The sequence below is a fragment of the Agelaius tricolor genome, unplaced genomic scaffold (genome assembly GCF_023055355.1).
Source record: "Agelaius tricolor isolate 1412-34295 unplaced genomic scaffold, bAgeTri1.0.p SCAF_8, whole genome shotgun sequence".
In the NCBI taxonomy this organism is placed as follows: Eukaryota; Metazoa; Chordata; class Aves; order Passeriformes; family Icteridae; genus Agelaius; species Agelaius tricolor.
The window spans coordinates 16,886,593-16,909,714 of NW_027269268.1; the positions used below are offsets into that span (position 1 = coordinate 16,886,593).

Here is a 23,122-nt window from a genome sequence, read left to right on the forward strand (position 1 = left end):
CCTGCTGTAATCTTGTAAACCTGAAAAAATTACATTGAATTAGCAATAATGGCTTATCTCCACAGCTGTGTATTTATTAGCCAAAAACACAGCACACAAACACACTGTGCATTCACACACCTGCCCATCAACACCTGAGTACTTGCAGTATGTGATGACCAAGTGCACATCCTACAACCTGGGGTAGTTACTGAAATACCACCTCCAGCTTTAGGAGTGGAAACTCCAGTCAAGGCCCCAAAAGGCACATGAGCAGACTGATTCCCATCACCAAACACAGCATGAAGCAAGCTGCAGAGACCATAAAAAGTATTGTATATTAATTTGTTCCAAACATTTCCAATTATTAAATAAACCAAATCTTGTATTAAATACTTCTCCCAATTAGATTTTTTCTTAACATTACAACATCTCTGCTTCACCTATTTGATGCAAGAATTTAATTCCCAATGCATGTCACTGTCGTCCCATCCTACAAAGTAACAGACACGACCATTTTTTGCTCTTTCTTATTATGACAGTGGTGCCAAAGTAAGAGCTTTTCCTCCTCCACCTCCTCCTTCTCCTCTTCTTTTTGGTGTCTCTTCTTAAAGCTTTATCAGCTTTCAGTCTCGATTTAGAGCCTGAGAAAAGCACGAAGCTTGTCTGCAAAGCAGTACCCTGGAGAAGTCAGAGGTGGCAAACTGAATAGGTAGTGTCAGTGTGAGCTGAATGACAGTGTAAACGCTCTCAGCCAGGTAAAAGGTGTTTTCAGCACCCCCTGCTAAGACCTCAGAAGATTAAGGAGGCTAAGTCAATATTTATCTTAAATTCCCTACTTAGATGTCCTCGTATACAGCCATGAGAAAGCAAAGAAGGGCTATTCGCATTAAGTGATGTGGGGCAAATTAATGCAATGGAATTTTTTAATAGGCTTTTCGAATAGTTTGAGAAAAAAAAATATTGGGGAAAAGTAGAAAGTTCATTTCGTACAACTCCACTCCACTCACTGCCACAGGCTTTGAGACACGGGTTGTGGAAGCTGCTCAGTAAGAAGCGCCAGCTCGCCCTGGACTTCCTTCTGTCACACACACCCACACCCCAGCCACTTCCTTGCTATGGGAGGGCCCCGGACACAGGGACGGGTTCTGTCCTGTTCCATCACAGCAGTATTTCAGGCATACACACGGCATATCTATTGTTAAGAACTTTTAAAAAAGGCTTGAACTGCCTCCTCTCCCAGCAATTAGGAGTCGCTCAGGACTCTTAATATCACACCACGCGCCAGCAGATCTTTAAATCCATCGTGCGTCTGTTTGCCTTTATTGTTCCTAATCACAGAACTCTGGGACTTCTGAAAGCCCGGAGAAGCTCAAGGCAGGAGGACTTCAGCACTTCACCTACAGGGCAGCTGCACCGCGACAGCCCGCAAGCGAAACTTTTTTTGCACTGGCGTTTTACTCCTCGCTGTTTACAGAGCAGCCCGTGAGTCACCCGGGGCAGAGCCCCCGGCTCCTGCCGCCCGTGAGTCACCGCGCCCCGCCGGGCACGGCCCGGGGCGAGCGAGGGGAGCGCCGGAGCCGCGCAGCCAGGGGGGCCCCAGCCCGGCCGGGGAGACACCTGCCCCAAGTCCCCAAGTTCCGTCCCCCTGCGCCCCCGCCGCACCCCGGGGCAGAGGCGGGCGAGGCGCCAGCAGCCGTGAGGGGCAATTCCGCCTCTTCCCGCCTCTGTTCCGCGGGGATCCTCGCCCGCTCCCCGTCTTACCTGAGGCGCCGAGGGCGGCGGGCAGCCATCCCGCCTGCCCAGCAGCCCCGGGAGCTGCCGCCTGCCGCTGCGCAGCGCCCTGCCCAGCCCCGCCAGCATGGTCCCGCACCCTCGCCTGCTCCTGCCCCGGCGGGCTCCGGCCCCTGCGGCCTGAGCCTCGGGCCGGGCAGCGCCGCTGCCGCGCTGGGCGTGGGCGAACCCGAGCGCAGGGAGGGAGGGCGGCTCCGCTGGCGGCCGGGGCGGTGTGTGCGCCTTCCCTCGGCCCCTTCCCGCCCGCCGCCGGAGGGGCCGGGCCGGGCTGTGCCGCTCCCGCCGTCCCGCGGCTCGGGCGGTCCCCGGCGGCGGCGATGCGCGGCTGCCCCGCCGGGAGCTGCTCTCGGCCCGCCGTGCGCAGCGCACCGCCCTTTGCTCACAGGTGCTGGCACCCCTCCTCCGCGTCGTTCTTCTTATAACTGAAACAGGTTTTCTATTAAAAAATACTGGAATGGGCATTAATGCCTGTCTTACCAGAACATATGGCTCTTCTGTCGCCGAGTATTGCCTTTTTTTTTTTTTTTTCGAGGAACGGGACTATCGTTGCTCCTGGGTCTCAGTGAAATGAACACATTCAGGTGCCACAGAAACGAACAGCAAAGCAACGGAGCACGCTCTCGTAGTTAGGTTCTGTCAGAGTTTTGTTTACAGCAGTAGAGCAATTAGCAAGGCTCAGTGTTTTCCTATTCAGTCATTTGTTGGCTATCACCTCCATGCCCGCAAGCACAGGTTTTCGTGTTCAGTACAAACTGCTGAAGCACATTGGACCCTCGGCACTGCATCAGGGAAATGTACCGGGAAACTTTGTTGTATTCCTCTGCTTTCTCCACCCTTGATGGTGTTCCTCCAAAGCAATGCTGCACAAAACAAAACCTTCCCTGAGGATGAGGAAAGGATCTTAGAAAATGGGCTGCGGTAGAGCTGAAAGTGTCACCGTCGTGGAAAAACTCTGCAACTGCACCCTTGATGGCTCAAGGGGACTAAATAAGTCCCCACTTGCGTTCATCTTCTGAGCTCTGGAACAGAAACTTCCAACAGCTCTGACCTGAGGTCACGTAGACATTCACTCACATTTCAGGGCCACTGTGATCTATTAAAATGAATGTGATCCCAGGAAACATTAGAAGAGCAGCTGTGCTCTTAGCAGGCAGTGACTCCCAAAGCCATCAATTTGTGATACAATCACTATTGGTATTTACTGTAGCAAAAATTCTCTGGTTTTTTTTTTTTTTTTTTTTTTTAGCAATTTCCCTTAACAAAACTAAGAGTTAATTTCTCAACCTTATGTACCTTATTACATAATTTATATTAGGATCCATAAAGTTCCCAAAGGTGAAATAAGGATTAAATGGTTAGCTATATTAATTCAAGATGTAATATTTATGGTTTTATCAAGCAAAGGTAATTAGGCCATGGCAACTGGCTTTCTTTTTTTTTTATTTTTTAATACTTCTACCACATAATGATGGGTTTATCAAAGTTATCTTCTTTGGAGAGGAAAAACAATGTCAGCACTAGAAAACAATTTAATTTTGGTTATTGTTCAATGCTGTATTTATTTTTTGTACTTTTGTTTAAAATGTTGATAAGGAACAAAGAAGCACTGATGCTCACAGCAACTTGTGGATGTTAACTTACGGAGCGGACTGGGAACCAAGGCTTATGTTTTTATATACAGGCAGGAGAATTAAGAGAATATTAGTTTTAAATAAGACTTTGATGCTTTGAAAAGCCTATCCTAAATTTACCTTTCACACCTGTGCAAGTGTCTCATGAGGCAACTCCTGCTTTTCTGGCTAAGCAACATGTTTTGTGTCTTACAGTTTCCACTGTAAATACTCCCTGTTCACTGTAACTTACTTGGGTTTTTTAAAACTATATCTCAAAATGCATTTTCTTGTAGTTCAGGTCTAAATTAATGTCATATACAACCAACACTTGACAAAGAAAACTTTACATAAAATTATCATTGTATTTATCTGTTCATAGCCAGTGAATACCATACAAATAAAAATTGCTGTGAAACATCACTGTGGGCACAGACACCATTAAAATCCCTATACAATGGAGTGAAAGGCAATGTTTCTTGAGTGTAACTGCTAAAACAGGGCCTCAACCTGGAGCGTGTTTAAGTGGGATAACTTTTAGAATGACTTGCTAGTTCCCAAATTTTTGCCTGTTTCCCTCTCCCCCCGATGCTTACAGTGGTTGGTAACAAGAAGTTAAATTATATTAACCTGCAACTATCTTTAAAGGAGTTTTCTTGTTCTGTGAGGTGCAGATTCACCTCTTCTCTTCTGGTATCTATGTGCTCTGCCAATAAGAAGCAGCACTTCAAGGGAAGTGACTTAGGCATGCACAGCATCAGGGTTCTCTTCATACCATGCAGAACACATAACTGATCTCAGATCCAATAAGAAAATTACCAGGAAAGCAAGCAGATTATTACAGACTTAAGACTTATGTTTCAAGTTATATTCTCAGGGATATTTTTTAAAGACAAAGCTATTAACTAAAAGCCAGAGGGAGTTCTAGGGAAGCCTGAAGCTAAGGGGGAATAAGAGGGATGCTGGTGCTTCCAAGTGGAGAGGGGTCTGTCTTGTTTCATAAATTTCAAAATAAACTTTAAGATACGACAGAAGGACACAAATAACCTTCTGAATTAAAAAAAAAGTTTTTCCTGTGCCAAATAGCAAGCCAAGAAGAGAGTCCTAACATGCCTCACCAACTGGATTGTCAGAAACACATGCCTGCAAGAGCAGAGATCTCCACCCTCACCACAGGGAGGAACGTGACTGAAGGTGATGTGCATTATATTTCAAATATATACAGAAAGAAAAGGCACACAGACTAATTACAGGGTGATCTCCTTCATTAGCCAGCTACAGAAGTCCAATGACAAATTGGATCAGGATGATGTTCCCACCACTCACTGAAACAAATATGATCAGATGTAACTTCAGCCATGATTACAGGGAAGCCAGAGCCCTTTTCCTTATCCTCTGACTTGTTTTGTTCATCACAGTTCTTTAAATGCTTCCGTTTTTTGTTCATGGGTACTTTTCCAGAGCTGGTGGGTAAGGGAGAGATAGCAGAAAAAAATCTGATGACAAGACTTAAAAGTCCCCCAACAATACCAAACCCACAGCAGAAAGTTTGAAGCTCTCCCTCTAAGGCTGTTCTGTTCTGTTCTATTCTATTCTATTCTATTCTATTCTATTCTATTCTATTCTGTTCTGTTCTGTTCTGTTCTGTTCTGTTCTATTCTATTCTATTCTATTCTATTCTATTCTCCTTCAGTGAGCAGGATTCAGCTCACAAACAAAATTTTCCAATGCCTCTTACTTGAAAACCAACAGCTACAGGTTTTTCTTTTCAACTCTGGCACAATACAGTTCAAAACAGAACATGTAGTGACATAGAATAAAATCCTGAGATACCATCCAAACAACATGTCTATACTCAGATTTATCCTGCATAAAGTTGCTGCAAAATCTTTCCTCTTCAGCAGCAAATATGAGGTAAGATCTCAAGCCTTGCTTGCAGAACTCCATGTAAGGTCTTTACAAGTCATTAGTAAACAGCCTGAATTTCCCCAAAAGTCTCAAGACTGAAACCCAAACTCCTGTATTTTCATGAAGAGGGGAGCACTTCTGGACATGGTACCACCAATGTGCCATTCAGTGTGAAGACAAGACTTTTTCACCAGGGGAAAATTATGTTCTCTCCCATGGCACAGAGCAAAGAATCTCTCTTCAAGGTATAAAAGAAGAGTTCATTGCAAAACATTACCGTGGCCAGTATTAATATACTAGTCCTCCTGCTCTATTAAAGAAAGAGTGAGATGAGACCTATCACCGCCCAGCATAGAACACAAACAAAAGGTCTGTATTTTTTATAGAGCAGGGGATCATGCCAGTAAGATTTCCTAAATAAACTGCTGGAAGGCAGTTATCACATAGGGAAATATATCACATAGGGAAATACCTGGGCTCCAGTTACAGAGAGAAATTCTTACTCAAGGCAGAAGTGCTTAGAAGTGAAGGCTCATAAAATACACTTTTATTACAGAGTTGCCAGGCTGTCTAAATAGTACTGGAGTATTAAGTCAGTACAGCAGAGACCCAAGTCACAATTAAAGGGAGATGGCATCATTTGCAATCATAGCTTTTTCCTCCCTCTTCTGAGTATTTTTACTGTGTGTCCCCTTTTATTTAGACTTTCTGATATGCTTCCTCTGGCTTGTAAATGTATCTTTGAAGTGGTTGCATGGCTGTGGATGGAGGGAGCTGGTGGGATAGTGGGGAGATAGGGCAGAACATCCCCTTTGGCTGCCACTGCAGAGGGAAATCAGCCTAATCTGCCTCAGGAGCCACAGCTCCAGGAAGAAACACACAACAAACATGCCAGAAAGATATGGGTGGAGATCTCCCATTTTGAGTTTCAGCTCTGGAGCCATTCCAGGCCCAGCTTGTGCTCAAGGCATCTGTCATCAGACAGCAGCAGCACGATGGAAAAGTTCAGCTGTTTCCTTTTCCCTGGCTAAACTGCAAAGCAGAGCTTTGGCTGTTTCCAGGCCCGGCTCCTTCTGCACCAGTGCCACAGAGACAGAGCTCAAGTCTTTAGCTTGGCACCTGCAGTATCAGAGAGATCACAGAAAGTGGTTTTCCCCACTCAGGCAGCCTTAATGACCTACACTACACCTGAAGACTGATGGCTTAAAACGTGAGAACACGCAAATTTAATGTCATCAGTGCTGGATAGGAAACAACAACTGTTCAGAATAGAGCACAATCCTTGTGGTTAGGGCTCCTCAGTGAAACCTCTGCCTAAGCATTCCATGCTAGGAACTGGGAGTGGTAATAGCTATGCACAGGTCGACACACACCACTCAAATACACGGAACATGGAAGCATGGGGAAAGAGGGGAACTGAAAGAAACACTTCACAGTCCAAACCTGCAAATAGCAGTAACGACTCCTCAAAGTAAACATTCATTATACCAGAGAAAGTAATGCACAGCCACAGCAGCATTTTCTTTTTGTTAGTTTGCATTAAGTCTTTTCACACTAATCATTACAAATGACCACCAGAGCTGAGCTCAAACTCCATAAGTCACAAGCATTTTCAGTCTGAAAATTCTGACATCCTGTTTTATGCAAATACTCAGGGATCTGAGTATCCACTCCAAGCCCCATCCCTTCCCAGGACATTGAACTCCATCTGCCTGTTCTGCAGAGCATATTTGTGCAATTGTTTCAAGGGTTTTTGTAGTAATATTCTTGTTTGGTTAACAGTCCTCCCTCCCTTCAATGTGGTATAATGTTGTCTACCCTGTTAACTGTTTTAGGCTGAGGAAGAAAGGCTGCCAGAAGCATAGCAATGTGTTTGAGAGAAGGCTGACTCCTAAGATATTTTACATTTGATTCACGTAAAATTCACAAGCTGAAGCTGAAGGACACTCCTAGAAGTTCTAACTCCTGCTTCAAGAGGTCTTGCAGTCACACCTGGACCTTTTCCTTTTCTACAACATGCAGTTTCTACACATACCTACAAGATTTCAGTAACTTACAGGGTTTCTTTTAAGGAAAGTGCTAAATTTTGAAGGAGCTGAAAAAGTCTTTCTCCAGTTTTAGTAAACTGCCACTGAGGAGGGCTGAGAGTTCACAGGTTTCTATTTTGGGGGGTGATTTTTGGTTGGTTTCTTGGTCTTTTTTTTTTTTTTTTTTGGTTGGGTTATTTTTTGGTTTGGTTTGGGGGTGTTTTTGTTGTTGTTAGGTTGGGGTTTTTTGTTTTAAATTTCTCCATGAAGCTAACACAGAACTTAACTTATTTCTTATAACACAAGCACACTTGCTTTTTTAAAGACAAGAGTATTACTGGTTAACCAAGTTTGTGGTACAAAAATTCAGGATGAAAAAGAGTAGAAAAGGGAAAAGGCTGGTGATACCCACCTTCATGTAAATCAGTTCATGCAACACCATTTGTGATAGCTTGCATAGTAACCAGGCACTTATGTCAAGTATAATCCTAAGAGGTGGTGTGGAAGGACAAATGAACATGCCATCAGAAATTTAAACACACTGAGAAACTGAAAGCCACAGAAGGCAAATTAAGTAGAAGACCTAAGAGGGTACTAAAGAAAGAAAACTATAGAGTAGCTTGCTACCTCCTGTTGTCCCCAGTTCAGGAAGCTACAGAACATTTGGAATCTTTCAGAAAAAAGGAAAAATTATAATTTTCTCCACAAGTAATTATATTGCAGAACCACCCATTAGAAGAAATTACTCAGTCTAAGGTCAACAATACTCGGTTACTCTGATAAGCAAAACTGCTGACAGGGTTTTACATATGCAGCTGATCAGGTGGAGATGCATCTCAGGGTAGGAGAACTCACACACGAGGGATTTCTCATGTTTCACCCCGACCATCGGATACCAGTCACTCCTACAGGAGACAGGATGCTGGGGCAGGCGGATGGGCAGTGCTGCTTGGTGATCCAGCTGCAGCCTGACACGGCTGGAGCAGCTGCCAGACCCGTCAGGCTGCTTTTCCCAGGGCTGTGTCCCTCCTGCAGAACCGATCCCGCCGCACTGCTGGAGATGCCAGAGTCCACCTTGCACAGGCAGTTTCCACTCTTCCTCCAGGAACTTCAAAAGTTCCAAAACACGTTTGGAAGGCTGAAAGATTTCATGCTTGCTCTCCAAGAATAAATTACACTTTCATGTACGTGGTTTAGTAATTTGAAATAATGGCTTGGATGAGGGAAAAGGGAATACTTGCAAACTCAAATGGGTTTTTATTTTGAATGAACATATAAGGCACTGTGAAATACAGCCAGATTGCAAGAAATGCCTAAACATCACCAGGATAGGGAAGCACCAATCTTTCTGCATGTGCTCAGTAAGCTGGATGAGGACATCCAGCACATATACCAGTGATTCCAGTTTTACTTCTGGCCTCTCTTAAGCTGTACTTCAGATAATGAAGGCATCATATTCTGCTGCTGAAAAGAGCTGAAAGAATTCCTTAGCTACAGACGACTTCTACATGTTTTATTCCTTTTTTTTCCTTTCCCTTCACCATTAGGTCATCAGGTAGTTTTTAGTAGAATTTTGTATTCATTGAAGCTGAGACTTGAAGCCTGCAGAACTTTTTGAAAGCATTGTATCTACAGAAGTTATTAAAAGAAGAAAGTATTTTCCTAAACATTACTTTCTCCACCCAAATGATGATCTAACATGAAATAATTTGTTAATTTTTAAAATATATTTTCAAGCAATATGAGAATAACATTTCCTATGGTTAGCAGATTACCAAGATGGCTAATTATCACCAACTATTTCTCATACTTGAGGATTTTTATGCCAATAAACACTTTACTCGAGAATTCCACAAGGCCAAAGTTTCCCCTTTGCAAGTGGAAACTTTCTACTCACATTGATAAAAGAAGTATTACACTTCTTGCTAATCAAACAGTATTTCCTTCCAACACTCTTGACCTTTGTAAAATTGACACTATTCTTTTAATGGTAGCATGATTAAGGGTGTAATTGGAGATCTGTATTTGATGATGCCTCTAGGGCAGGGTTCTCTTAACATCTGAAAAAAATAAAATAAAAGCCTCAAATGTAGCTTTAAGTAAATAAAAACCAGAAAATCACAAAGGTAAACAGGTGCAAGAAAATGAAATTTTAATCCTTTCTCGTTTAAAAAAAATATTTAATAGGTTGTGAAATACTTGCAGGAGTTCTGCCACTTCCCCTATTTATCTTCTGCAGAAGTGTGCACAGACTGAAATCCTGTGCATGACTGGTACAGCTAATTAGGCAGCTCCTTTTGCTAAGGTCTGCCAAAGGAAAGTAAGAAGAAATTCTGTGTAATATCTACTTTTTCCTAGTTATCAAAACTGTAAAGGAAAAGATATCAAAGGCCCTGCAAGTGGATTGAAGCATAAAATGAAGAAAGACCTATTATGTAGTTATTTGAATTGTCATTGTTGTTGCAATAATCTTTTACATGATGGTAATCATGTGAGAATTCTCTTGATACACTCCAAAAAGCAGAAATGCCTTTGGATTTTTCCATGGACAGGAATCATCAGTATCTCATGAGGAAAAATAAAATATTCTCAAAAGAGACTTCAATCCCAGTTTTTTGCAAAAGCTGTAACCATACTTTTCCAGATTCCTGAATTTGAATATGACATAACATCAGTTTAAGTAAAGACATGGAAGACTGCTAGAAATTGTTTTCTTTTTTTTTTAATTCTAGAGGCTGAGAGATAAAGAAATTGCATCAATAAATCATTACAGTTTGCCCATTTCCTTTAAAATTCCCAACACAAGTCTACCAAAGATCCTGGTATGCTAAAAATCAGAAGTATTTGCGATTCTAATTATATTCTACCTCCTTTATGGAAAGCTGAGATACAACAGGGATGTAAAACCCTCTCACACTTTTTTAGAACTGAATAAACTACCAGAAAATACTATATAAAAATTTAACATGTATTAAAATATAAAAAACTGCTTTTAAACAAAACATAATTTAAGCAATTTTTACATAGTAACAGATACATATTTGGAGTATTGCATCAGTTCATTGCCAGCTAAGCCTCAGACCTCCCCATTCCCCACACTGGCTACTGAATTTCTGCAGGGTTACATCCTGCCTGCAGAGACAAATACAGTCCAAAACTTCCAACTGCAGAAAGCAGTGACTGAGGTTTTAATTAGTTCCTCATTTATCCACTTGTGTCCCATACCTTGAAATTTCATAATAAAATTCTTAAAATCTACCTGGTGTGAAAAAACTTGACTCCACATCTAGTATTATTGAAGAGCTCTTGGCTCTCAGGATTACAAACAACTGATTTTGGCTTTTTACGAACACCAGCCATGACAAAACTATCTTTTCAGTATCTGACACAATTTACAGAAAGCCAAGGCAAAACAAAATTACCTGCCCCGGTCATCTTTTCTTCACTGCCACGAGAAGAGCTACGCCAAGATTAATAAATAGATTTCTAATAAGCTTAAGAACAAAATAAAGAATTGAGTTCAATAACACTTCTTAGGGAGCGGCATCACATGTCCTACCATTGTAAGAGCTTCATGGGCTCTAATTTCTCCCACAAGAACTCCCATACTGCTTCCTAGGTAAAAGACATATAAGATGTTGCATTGTAAACATGAAAGGGATCCCCACTGTCAGTATTTAAAATATTGAACATTTGAACTGACCACCCAAAGTGACTTACTTAGCTGGGGCTGGGAAACATCTTCCCTGGGAAATCTTAAATTTCTAATGAAACAGATGCTTTATATTATGCAGTGTGGAAGACACTTAGGGAAAAGTTCCATTCCTAGAACGGCTAGAGAGCTACTTTGGGCAGTTCAGCATTTTATTAAAGCAGATACAAAAGTATGTCTTTTATCTCTTCTCCCAAACCTTCCTTAAGTAGGCAATAAGCCTTGTTGAGCTTCAAAGTACTTCCCCTGGTGGGATTAATCTTCAATCTGTATCTTCTGCTACAGTGGCGAGATCCAAGCCACTGTAAGAGAAATTGTCTGAGTTGGAAGGGACCAAGGCTTATCTGGTCTGACACCCCTGCTCAGGCAGGCTCATCCCAAGACACATGGCACAGGATTGCATCCAGATCCAGATGGCTTTTGAATTATTTCCAGTAAAGGAGACTCACCAGCCACTCTGGGCAATCTGTTCCAGTGCTCAGCCACCTGCACAGTAAAGAAGTTCTTCCTCATGCTCAGGTGGAACTTTCCGTGCATCAGTTTCTGCCTGTTGTCTCTTGTCCTACTGCTGTGCATCACTGAGCAGAGCCTGGCTCCATCCCCTTCACACCTTCCCTTCAGATGCTTATAAACACTGAAGTCCCCTCTCTGTTGTCTCTTCTCAAGGCTGAACAGACCCAGCTCCCTCAGCCTTTCCTTTTGAGAGATGCTCCAGCCCCCTCATCGCCTTTGTGGCCTCTGCTGGACCTGCCCCAGGAGCTCCATGTCCCTCTTGTGCTGAGGAGCCCAGAACTGGACACAGCACTCCAGATGTGCCTCACCAGGGCTGGGCAGAGGGGCAGGATCACATCCCTCAACCTGCTGGCAATGCTCTTCCCAATGCACCCCAGGATGCCATTGGCCTTCTTGGCCACAAGGACACCACCAGGCTCATGGAAGGCTTGCTGTGTACCAGGACACCCCGGTCCTTCTCAGAGAGATACTCTTGCCATGCCTACAGATACTCGATTGATCAAAAGACTGAAACCAGTACCCTGAATCCTGAGATATTTCAAATTCAAGGTATTTCCATGAGACTATCTTGTTAAAAATTTAAACCAAAAATCAGTCAGAATGGAGATATGCTCTATAATTAATAAAAAAAATAACTATATTCTCTGTGCTGTGTAATAATTTTACTGAACAAATAGCTCTAAAGATGTATTTTTCATAATTTTTATATACAAAAACTATACTAGAAGAATAAAGCTTTAAGAAATGATTTTACAGAATATGTTGCAATTAATCATGGCATAACGTGTTCCCAGATATCAACACCAAACTCACAAATCAGAAGCATCTTCATGGAGCATTTGAAATGTTAACATGCTCTTCTCATCTTCACAAGTACAAATGATTTTTAAGATGCCCCACTCTTCAGCAGCACTTAGCTTTCACCCAATGCACATTACTTTACAAACAAGCACTGAAATCCTGAAGGTCTGATTTCGGGACAACATTCAGCATTGCCTCAGATGTTTATTACATGATAAATTAATTTACTAAATGGAAAGTTTCTCTTATGTAATTCTTTGGGTAACTTAAACACATTTAGTTAAGGACAACACACAAATATAAGGTATCTTCTCCAAACAATGAGTTTGTGCTAACATGCAGAGTAACACTACTGGCGCAATTTAACTGTTGTAGCTTTTAAAGCATTTGCAAACCATAGCTAGTACATCTTCTCCTTGAATATTTGATTCAGGGGCTATAGCAGTTAAAATACAATGTTAGCATTTTCAAGGCTACATTAAATTAAAATGTAATCATACTAATCATAATTTACTTTTTTGTACCTAATTATTCCATTGTAGTCACATTTCATTAAACCAAACAGATAAAGTTCAGAAAACTAAGTATGATTGATTGTGCTTTATGAATTAATTCTAATGTGTCTCTAAAAAAAAGGCCGAAGAAAACCATCCCAAATTCAGCAAACTGAAAAAATCTGTCATTAATCTATTAAAAAGCCCAAACCCTTGAGTTACCAAAACATTAACAAGAAAAAAGTTTCTGAAATATGCAAGTGTGATTACATTTTGAATTTTGTAATTTTAAAGCCTTTACTTTCACTGATGTAATGTAATTAATTTTTACATCCCTTCTTGTTCTTCCTTAGATCACAGCAGAACTCAAATCTACAAGTGTGAGTGATTACCCACACTTACTCTAAATGGCAGACAACACAAGTTACAGAAACCTGGACCAAGACTACAGCAGTTATAGAATGCAAAACAAGGTTAACAGATATGCCTTCTTTAGGATAATACATTAGAAGGGGTTTAGGAACTCTGTATCAAAACTCATTTCAGGTTATGTGGTGTTTTCTCCTCCCTTCCACAGGTCTGTGAAGTAAGGTGGTAAACATGTTTTCTTCAATATTCAGTTTGGTAAGAGTTTAGCGGGAAAATGATTATAGTTGCATAAATATAAAACCACATGATAAAGCAAAATATTTTAATTAGTAAGCCAATCATAAATAAATTCACCTAAAATTAACAGAAGCAGCAGCTATATTCCTTCTACATTGATACTTTTATCATGTTTGAATAGTCAACTTCATTGTCTAGCCTGGGACAGAACAATTCATCATCATCGAGCACTCAACAATTCTGCACAATGAGCTAGGTCTTTTTTTAGTTACATTTTTTACATTTTCTTTACAAATGTAATACCTATGTACATTATATATTTTATTTCTACAATTGATTTACTTTACTGAAACTCTACAACTTTCACAGGGAATTTGCTGAAGTCTTTAGCAAGTATGAACCATTCCTTTTAAAAAGAAATTCATATAAACAACCAACATACATCACTGCCCTTTGACATCTCTGTTAAGGATTTGGATCTGGAAAGGCTACTATAACAAATGTAAGAAAAAAGGCTTTACCTAATTGTACATTTTGTTAAGAAATATCATCCCACATAGCTACATAAATTCACCAGCTTGCAATAAACAGAGCACCATACTGCTGCACAACTGGAAACGTGTACAAACCAATTTTAAAGTTTACTAGTGAAACAGCTTCATCACTCGTAGCACTTTTAGACTGAAGGAAATCTGCAAAATTCTTTTGGAAATGTATACTCCTTTAGCTGTAGAGCTTCCAAAACAGTGCTGGTCACTGTATATTGTGAAGAACAAGCATCCACCTCTGTAACTTCCCATATGGTTCTCTTGGCCCATGCTTCTGTCTGAAGTCAGACTTTTTCCTCTACCTCTTCCTTGGTCACTTACAAATCTGCTGTTGAATATTAAGTAGGAATTCATAATACGAGAAAGCTGCTTCTGTCCGATCCTCAATTAAATGCTGAAAAAAATCTGTTTTGGCAGGGTTCTCATCTCTGAAAGAAGAAGGGAAGGTACTGAGCAAAATCAAACTTTGAGCAAAAGAATCCACTGCAAATTCAGAGGGATAAGTTCTAATAAATTGCTGACTGTCTGTCATTTGGAATATAAATTCAGTCCAAAGACATTATAATTGCAAATAATCCAAAATCTAGAAAAACCACTTGAAGTTTGCAATACACTATCAAACAACAGAATCTTTTGAAGTATATGAAATGGTAGAAAATCAGGTGAAATACAGCACTTAGAATATCTTGTAGAAACACAAAAAAGGAAATTTAAAAATTCTTTTGTTTTTGAAGCTAACAAATATGCTGGTGGCAATTAAAAAAATGCAAAAACTACATCTCTGTTTACATGTAATCTCAATCCCCTCCCCAGACTTTCTTCCTTATCAACAGAATAGAAAAGGTAACATGTCAAAGACCTGGTATCCAAAATTGTTGCCCCATAAAAATTTGCTGGGACACAGCCCTGTCTTTCACTGCTGTGCAGCATGCAGCAAAGCTCTCCTACTTATTATGGCCTATCAGAAATTCCTACAACTCAAGCAGCAGCTGCAATGCCAACAGCTCAAGACCTTCAGTCCTATATTTCAGTATCATTTCTCTGAGCAAGTCATCATACTTTCTAAAAAGTGATCTCCTGCCCAGCTCAGTAAAACAAGTACTCTGCAAGTGAAATGTAATCTCAAGTATAAACATTTTATAGAATTTAAACCTCCTTAAGCAAGACATAGCTTGAAAAGGCTTCAGAACTTGGCTCATCTATCAGCTGCTGTCCTGTAGATCTCAGTAAGAAATACATCCAATTATTAAACCATCTACTGACAACTGACTTTACTTGAATCTTTTTTATACACATATAATCAAATTATAAAAGCTATACTAGAAACTAAACTGGTTAACACCATTGATCATAAGGACATCCACCGAGGTTTAATATATTCCTAATAAATATATGCAATTAATTCCTACCCATAAAACTATGAGGAACTGAATTTGCACTAGATTCAGAGAAAACCTTTCTCACTAGATAGTTTTATAAACAGCATTTTATCAGTTGGGAAGGTGATGTTATTCACAGACACACTCACTTTTTGTAAGTCTTAATTAGAAATTATAAATACAAGTTGCTAGTAACAACTCAGTGCATAACAGAAATACTTACTTTATTACTTGAAGAACTGGACTTAAAGGTCTACTGTCTCTAAGCCAAGATATAAAAGATCGTGTCCTTTCTGAAGAAGGTGCATCCACCTCAGGAAGCTGTGTCTGGTTGAAGGTAATTGAAAGAAACCATCACCTTTTATTATTGAAACTATTTTAAAAAAACAGATCCTGAAAGCTGTAACATAACTCAAGCCACAATCTCTGTTAAGAAGTTACAAACCATGATTTTACATACACAGATTTTTTTTTCAGCTTAAAGGACAATACTTCATAGTATCTGTGGTGCACTTCTATCTAGGAAGGAGTACATCTTTAACTTCTAAACATCTTTAACTTTTAAAAACACAGTTTAGTTTATTGTGTTTTAAGTGCAAAAGATTTTAGATAGCAAAGTCTTCTTTTCAAAATGCTGCTTTTGCAGTCTTCTTGCCTGTATCTTCTGTCAATCAAATTTCTACATGTTGCGCTTTGCATCACTGAAGAAACAAGAAGTAAAATCTGAATTTTATGTAAATATCAATGGAAAGATGCTACTGGACTACTTGGCTAGGGAATGAGCTGAAAAAATAGACTTAAAAGGGTTAAGGAATTCACTCAGATAAATGTATCACCTCTTCAGCCAATACAACGCTTAAAGACAATTAATGTGACCTAAAGGAATTTATTTCAGTTAAAGTAGTTCCACTGCTACCTTTGTAGAATGAGGGCATAACTTAAAAGCAAAGATAACTTTATGTAAGTTTTTGTCTCATTTTCATCATAACAGATGCTATATAACCATAAAAAAATTATCATCCTTCCTTTATCTAAGTTCCTCTCGAAAACTCTATTAACCAGCTGGTCATAGGGGACAGTTCTAAATTGCTGATACATGCAAAATACAAAACTCTGAACAAGCAGTCCAGTGTTATAGTAGTCTTATAACTTACCACTCTTAACCTGTTCTTGTTACTTTCCTTCTTGATACTATGCAACTGTAAGCAGAAAATAGCTACCTATGTGTTTCTATGCTATCATTTTTGGTACTATTTGGATATAACTATTTGATTCTGAACTTTCCTAGAGTTTCTTAAAAGGGTCCATCATCCTTGTTGATATTATGGAATCACTACTAACTGAAGAGGAGACTTCTCTTTAATTGCTGTTTCACACACTAGACTACAGGTACAGGTTATAACATAAAAACCCCTCCATCAAAACACACATCCGAGGAGGGGTCTGTGATGTTCTAAGAGCTGAAAGTTCCTCTTTTTACCACTGAGTCAAGGCTTGAAATCTGAGTAAAACTTAACTCATACCGTTACTTACAGGTCTGTTGTGTCATACCACAGATTTGGTATCTTATCAGGTTCAGAGAACACAAGGCTTCTGAAAACTATGTTATCAATGAACTAACTCTAATCTTAATTATTACCACATCTGAATAGGAGATTTTTGTATTCATCCTGTGAAATTACTTCCTATTCTTGTGAATGCACATGTACTTCCACTGAAATATTAAAAGCAGTTATGTTATAGAGCAACTGTTTGGCATTTCATGAATGATGAAATTTACATGTTTACATTCTTTCCTTGAAAATATCTGATAACTTCTATCTGGCTCCTATGAAGCGGACAAGAGGTTAGAAGGTACCTAATTAGGAAAAACCCCAACCTAACTCATAGTTATATAATTAAAAACTGAAAATGCAGAAATAAATAGATTAAATGCATATTCCAAGTATAAGCAGTTTACAGGTCAGCTCATTAAAATGCCTACCATTTTCTGTGGCACTGATGCATAATTCGGGTATCCAAGGACATCTTTTATGAAGTTGTTATCACAGTTTTTTCCAATCCAAAGGTAAAAAATCTGTAAGATGTCACAATCAGTTTTAGAAAAGGCCTGCATACATTTTAGAGAAATAGGCAAGTGGGGATGCAATAGGAATAATCCCAGAATAGTAAATTCCATGCAAATTAAGCACTTGAATGTTCCAGTTGTAATTCATACATACATGTCTATATTCATAAGTAAGTGTGTAAATAATCAGTACCTTTGAAAAACTTAGAGTAAGGTCATTAAATATAAAAATTATGTATAGGTAGAATTCAAATACTGAAAAAATGATGTTGCAGGGCACATTTATAATGGAACAGTCAATGCAGTAACTTCCCATGTTACCTCCTTAAATGAAACCCCTCAAATTATCTGAAGTCACACCACTCTGTTGGTTACTGCACTCTGGTTTCCCAATCTAAACAAGTTGTAGCAAAGCACCAAATATAAAAGCTTATTGTAGTAATTATTTCAGAGGTTGGAGACAAAAGCTGGTTTTACACCCTGAAGTGATTCAAGGCTAAAAGAACCTTCTAGACTGCCACTGGGTAGCATGCTTTATCCAATGGAGTGTGTTTTAGTGCAATTTCTAGAAATGCCTTTAAATAAAATCTGTAGATACAGTTTGTCTCCAATTCCCTCTCACTTGCAACTCTTATATAACACAGGCCACAAATCATAAACCCACTCTTTGTGCATATCTGAGAACATTCCTGCATCAAGTGTTTTGCTAAATCCTCTAGTGTGTGCAATTTAATAGCCATTAAAAGAAATTCTGGAATATAAAAACACATTAATTCCATAAAAAAAGTCTTTGTGTGAACTCTTGATACATTTTGACCAGTATTGCACGAAAAAAATCAACCTCTATAGCCTCAAGGATAAATATAGCCTCAGATCAAAATATGAAAGCTTTTCACTGAACACAGATTACTGTCAGGTTACCTGGAATGCTGATTCACAACACTGTTTTTGCTGAAAGATGACTGGTTTTAATAACACAGCAGGCACTGCTTTTTTGTCTTCTTTTTCTCCTTAGGAAATTTTTTTAAAAAGGAATGTGTAAAATTTTAACTTACTGAACCACAATCCATAAGAAAAGCTCCTTCTCTTGTCAACTTCTCTGCAGACAACTTCTGAAGGGGTGGCTGAGGAACAACTCTGTCATTTACATGTATTGTACTCTGCAACAAAAACCCAATACTCAATAACACTAGAATTTTACCCTTAAAGGTAAAACAAAACAGGAAAAACACTGATAATCTCTAGCAAAATTCTGAGGATTCTCATATAACAAAATACTATGTTAAGCCTAAAATGATTATGTACATCAAACAGTTCTATAATGTTACTTATTCTGAGGGCTACCTTAATACCTAAAACATAATAATGCAAGTTAATTTAAGATACTTATGTAACATTTTTGATGGTACACATGTCAGAATTTCAAAATAATTACTACTGGTGACTAAAGTTTTCTACAAACAACCTCTGGGTTTTTCCCACTGCATTCAATTTCACTAGAAATGTTGCAAGAGCAGAAAACCATAAAAATTCTACTCCCTGTAAGGAAGGGTTCCATGTATTATTGCATTTAATTAACAGGAAGTCCCCTGATTTAAGATCCTGCATGAAGTGATCCTTGGGTTTGTCCACAGAGCCCTATGACTGATCTGATTAAAGAATCTGGCTGTTTGCACTAACTATTAAAAAATACCCTGCCTTTCTCCCCAGCAATAAAACAAACAAAAACAATAATAAAAAAATCCCCATGTACACAACCCCCTGGCCCAGTATTTTCATATTAAAGTTGCCTCTTCCTCCAATACAAAAACAGGCCAGATATCTCAAGAATCTCTCAGGCATTCTGCAAATAATATAGGGGAAAAATACTCTACTGACTCAGCACATGCCCATGTAGTATAAGATTATTTAAAAAAAATCACTACTTAAAAAATTTCATACCATAATGCCATAGATTAACAGCTTTTGGGGATTTAGACATAGTGATGAAAATCAAGCTACTGAATTACACCTGGGGAAGTTCCAGGCTTTACTCAACACTCTCAAGAATCAAGTGTTAAAAGAAATCTAGCAAAAATATTTTAAAGGAATTCTGTAATATTTTAAAAATATTTTAAAATTTAAATTTAAATTAAATTTTAATTTTTTTTTAATTTCACAGAATTTTTTAAAGAAACAAGACATTTAAGAGCAGCCTTTGTCACAAATACTTTAAACTGAAGTAGTACTAAATGGCACAGTAGCATTCTGTTGTGATTTAAAATCTGGTTTGTCAATTAATTTCAGTAGGTAAAATAAGCCCCATTCTTGTATTATTGTACTCCAAATAACTGATCTGAAAACCTTTGCTAATAAAACTGGATCTCCTAAAGACACAGCGGATTCTTTACAGCACAAGCACACTTAACACAGTGTTTCAACTTAAGTGCCACAAGAAGAACTTCACAAGGCTGGCTGAAGTTGGCATCTCTGAGACTGGTAGGGGTGGAACATAAAATGAATAACTCCACTGAAGAACACTGAGTTTAGACTCACCTATTTGAGTTTATGAAATACCTTAAAAGAAACTTTAGGACTACAAATAGCTCAGAGGTTGTGCTGAACAGAATAATACAATACCACTGCCAGTGAAACTATTCAGTTTACCCTATAACCTTGTATCACTTAGAAGCAAACTCCTACATATACTTTTTCAAAACTAGGGACTAAAAAACTCATAAAATCTTACTTATAAAACCCCTTATTTTTACTATTAGAACTAACTTTGTCCTTAAATAAAACCCCATCTTGCTTTTTACTATAAAAAAATGCATCCTTTTCCTAGGCTACGTCTGTAGAAGAGGAAATAAAACCTGGTTTTGAACATGAAGTACTTTCTCAGTCTGATCACAACCATCTAGAAGTAAAATTCTGTTTTATCCACTTCAGTCTGAAAAACCACTGGAAGGTTGTTATTGCAAGCAACTATATCTGATTTCTGTATATAAAACCTTGAATCATCCATCAGATCAGATCTACTACACCCACTTACCTCAGACAATTCTAAATTATAAAAACACACTGAAAATGTCTCCCATACATACAATATCTTTACTTTCTTTATATGACAAAAAATTATGGCATTACTGTAGTCATTGAAACAAGATGAAGTAAAACCACAGTTCGGCTCATACCACACTACCGTACATGCAACTCAAAACTTGAAAATAATGTTTCTCTTGATTTTTTATAACTTAGAGGAAATGCTCCATTTGTATTACAATAACAACATAAAATTACTGCAGCACAGTACCAAATTTAATGGGCCATTAAAAGTAGGAAATGCTATTACCAGGCTTCATACATTACCTCATCAGTCAACTTGTCTATTCTGTACAAGTTGGGATGAATCATCTTCATCAAATGAACAAGAGGCTGGCTCTTCATCTGGCACATTGCATAGACACGATCATCCAAGCGGGTACTTGTGCCTGTTCTGAAGGCTTTCTGCAAGAGAACATTACTACTCAAACAAATCCTGTATTTTATGTCACATGTAGGAGTGCAGTTCAGACTTTTCAAAGTGTCAAGCAAAGGTGGCAGAGCTTTTGTAAAGAAATGTATCTTATTGGTATAATCTTAATCATAGAGTTTGTGCAAGATTTTTAAAACATAATCTAGCCCCTCCTTATTGATGAAGGGGAATAAATTTCTCCCTCACTTTGTCTAAAATTTGCATGCAACTGGACCAGAATTTCTCATTTTTATTCTTGACAAGTGACACTGGCCTGTGACTCACAAGTGCAAGCTAGCACAGGAAAGATATGAGGTAAGAAGAGTTCAGGCAAGGTACATACGTGCAGACTCTGATGTTATAGTAGTAAGAATTCAATGTTAAGGAAAAGTTTTGGAATGGAAACATACTTTCATGTTTTATAGGAGAAACCAGACTCCTATGGGATAAATTTATTTTTTAACTATCTCCTACTGAATTTTTCAGATCTCCTTTAGAAGCAACTGGTAACACAATTGCTGTGAGAAGCAACACAATGAATTAAACATGATATGCTAACTCAATGGAGAACATTCTTATAATCAAAGTTCATATTCAATTCTACAACAAAGCTAAGGACATCACTCGTTCTTGGCTGCCACAAGTATTTTGATTTTGGTTTCTCTATATCCCATTTTTTGTTATTGCTAATAAAGATAATAAAAAATCCAAACCTAAACAACTTTTCCCAGCCACTCTTATTTCTGTCTTTTACACAGATCTCAATAATAAATAGTCTGCGTTTTCCCCCACCATTAACTGCATTTGTCAGGCAAGTATAAAAAATCATGATCAGTATACTAGAGACTGAAGTAATCACTAAGCCAAAGAAAATAAATTATTATGCTTAGATCTCTTACAAGACTTATATAAAGGTTTATTCATCATAAGAGAACCAAGAACTGTCAGACATGAAAAACTTTAAGCAGTGAGATTTATTCAACAAAACCCTGCAGGAAGCTGTCTCTTTTTAAGTATGATGTTCAGTAATCCAAACAAAGATATCATTAAAAAATAATAATAAAAAAGTAGTAACTACTTCTATGTGAACTTTCAACTACATCACTTGAGTTTCTATAATAAGTTTTACTGTATTTCCATGGAAACTCATTTTTCTTCTTGGAAATTTAAAGGACAAAAATATGTATTGGAAAATTCTTGTTTCTGACTTCATAAAATAAAAATGAAGAAGTACTAATAAGCAGTTTCCAACAACCTTTATGATCTACACTAATAAGCTGCCAAAATCTGAGAAATGCTGATTGTAAACTATTTATTTATTTTAACTGTAAAGCAATATAAGACAGAACATAAGAAATTCAAAATCAAGTAAACTAATAAAAGGTTCAGACATTAACAATTTCAAATAAGCTACTATGGTAATCCTCTACAATAAAGTTTAGTTGGCATAAAGATGGTAATCCAATTTCCATAATTTTAGACAAGTGCAGACATTGCTTGATCTAGGACTGAAGAATTCCTCAAATGGAACAACGAACTAAACATCAAACACTAATTCACTAGATCATACATACCTGTTTGAGAAGAGCTAAAATATAGAGTGGGAAGAGCTTGAGGGAATTTGGTGCTATCAGCATGGACTGCTGCAGATTTGAGGCAGTTGCCATGTATGCTGCCAAGGAGTCCACCACAGCATTGACTAAGGCATCTCTTGCATCTGCAAGGCTGGATGAAACTGAGCGATCCACAGCTGGGGGGTAGAAGGAGGGAAGAAGTTACCAGACATGGCCTCACTCATTTCCTTGAACTTTGAAAATGTGAGCTGTGCTTCTGGGTTATGTTTTTAGACTAAAAAATTCCCCAAACCACATCTGCAGTCCAAATTTTTTTTAGGAGTAAATTAGATGACTGTCCATACAGAAACTTACTTTCATAATGCTCAAAGATATTGTGTAGCTAATTTTGGCTCCCTGGTTTGTACTCTTGGAGAATTAAAAGGAAATTTTAAAGCAATCATACATAGTCAAGTCTAAATATAAATTTAAACCTTATACAAACAACTTAGCTATTGTTGAAATGCTGTTGCCCAACCTCCAAGGTAAGACCTGCAGCAATTAATTTTGATTTTTTTTTTCCCTCTCACATAAGAAATTTCTTCCATTACTTCAGTGACATAATAGTGATTACTAT

The 23,122-nt window shown here is 38.5% G+C and overlaps 2 protein-coding genes across 4 annotated transcripts in view; both read right to left on the reverse strand.

Annotated features, from left to right (window-relative positions):
* MCUB (mitochondrial calcium uniporter dominant negative subunit beta) overlaps positions 1–2,118 on the reverse strand; it is a 45,013-nt gene extending 42,895 nt beyond the window's left edge. Inside the window, exon 1 of the mRNA XM_071431761.1 lies at positions 1,744–2,118. Coding sequence (XP_071287862.1) covers positions 1,744–1,842 — 99 coding nt within the window. The 5' untranslated portion in view covers positions 1,843–2,118. The remainder of the gene's footprint in view (positions 1–1,743) is intronic.
* A 10,410-nt stretch (positions 2,119–12,528) lies between these two features.
* The window catches only part of SEC24B (SEC24 homolog B, COPII coat complex component), a 46,280-nt gene continuing 35,686 nt past the window's right edge, over positions 12,529–23,122 (reverse strand). For all 3 annotated transcript variants that reach the window (XM_071431773.1, XM_071431772.1, XM_071431774.1), the window contains 6 exons: positions 22,507–22,682; positions 20,788–20,925; positions 18,495–18,599; positions 17,356–17,448; positions 15,595–15,698; positions 12,529–14,420 (listed from right to left, as the gene is read on the reverse strand). In XM_071431773.1, the coding sequence (XP_071287874.1) occupies positions 14,306–14,420; positions 15,595–15,698; positions 17,356–17,448; positions 18,495–18,599; positions 20,788–20,925; positions 22,507–22,682 (731 nt within the window). In that variant the 3' untranslated portion in view covers positions 12,529–14,305. The remainder of the gene's footprint in view (positions 14,421–15,594; positions 15,699–17,355; positions 17,449–18,494; positions 18,600–20,787; positions 20,926–22,506; positions 22,683–23,122) is intronic.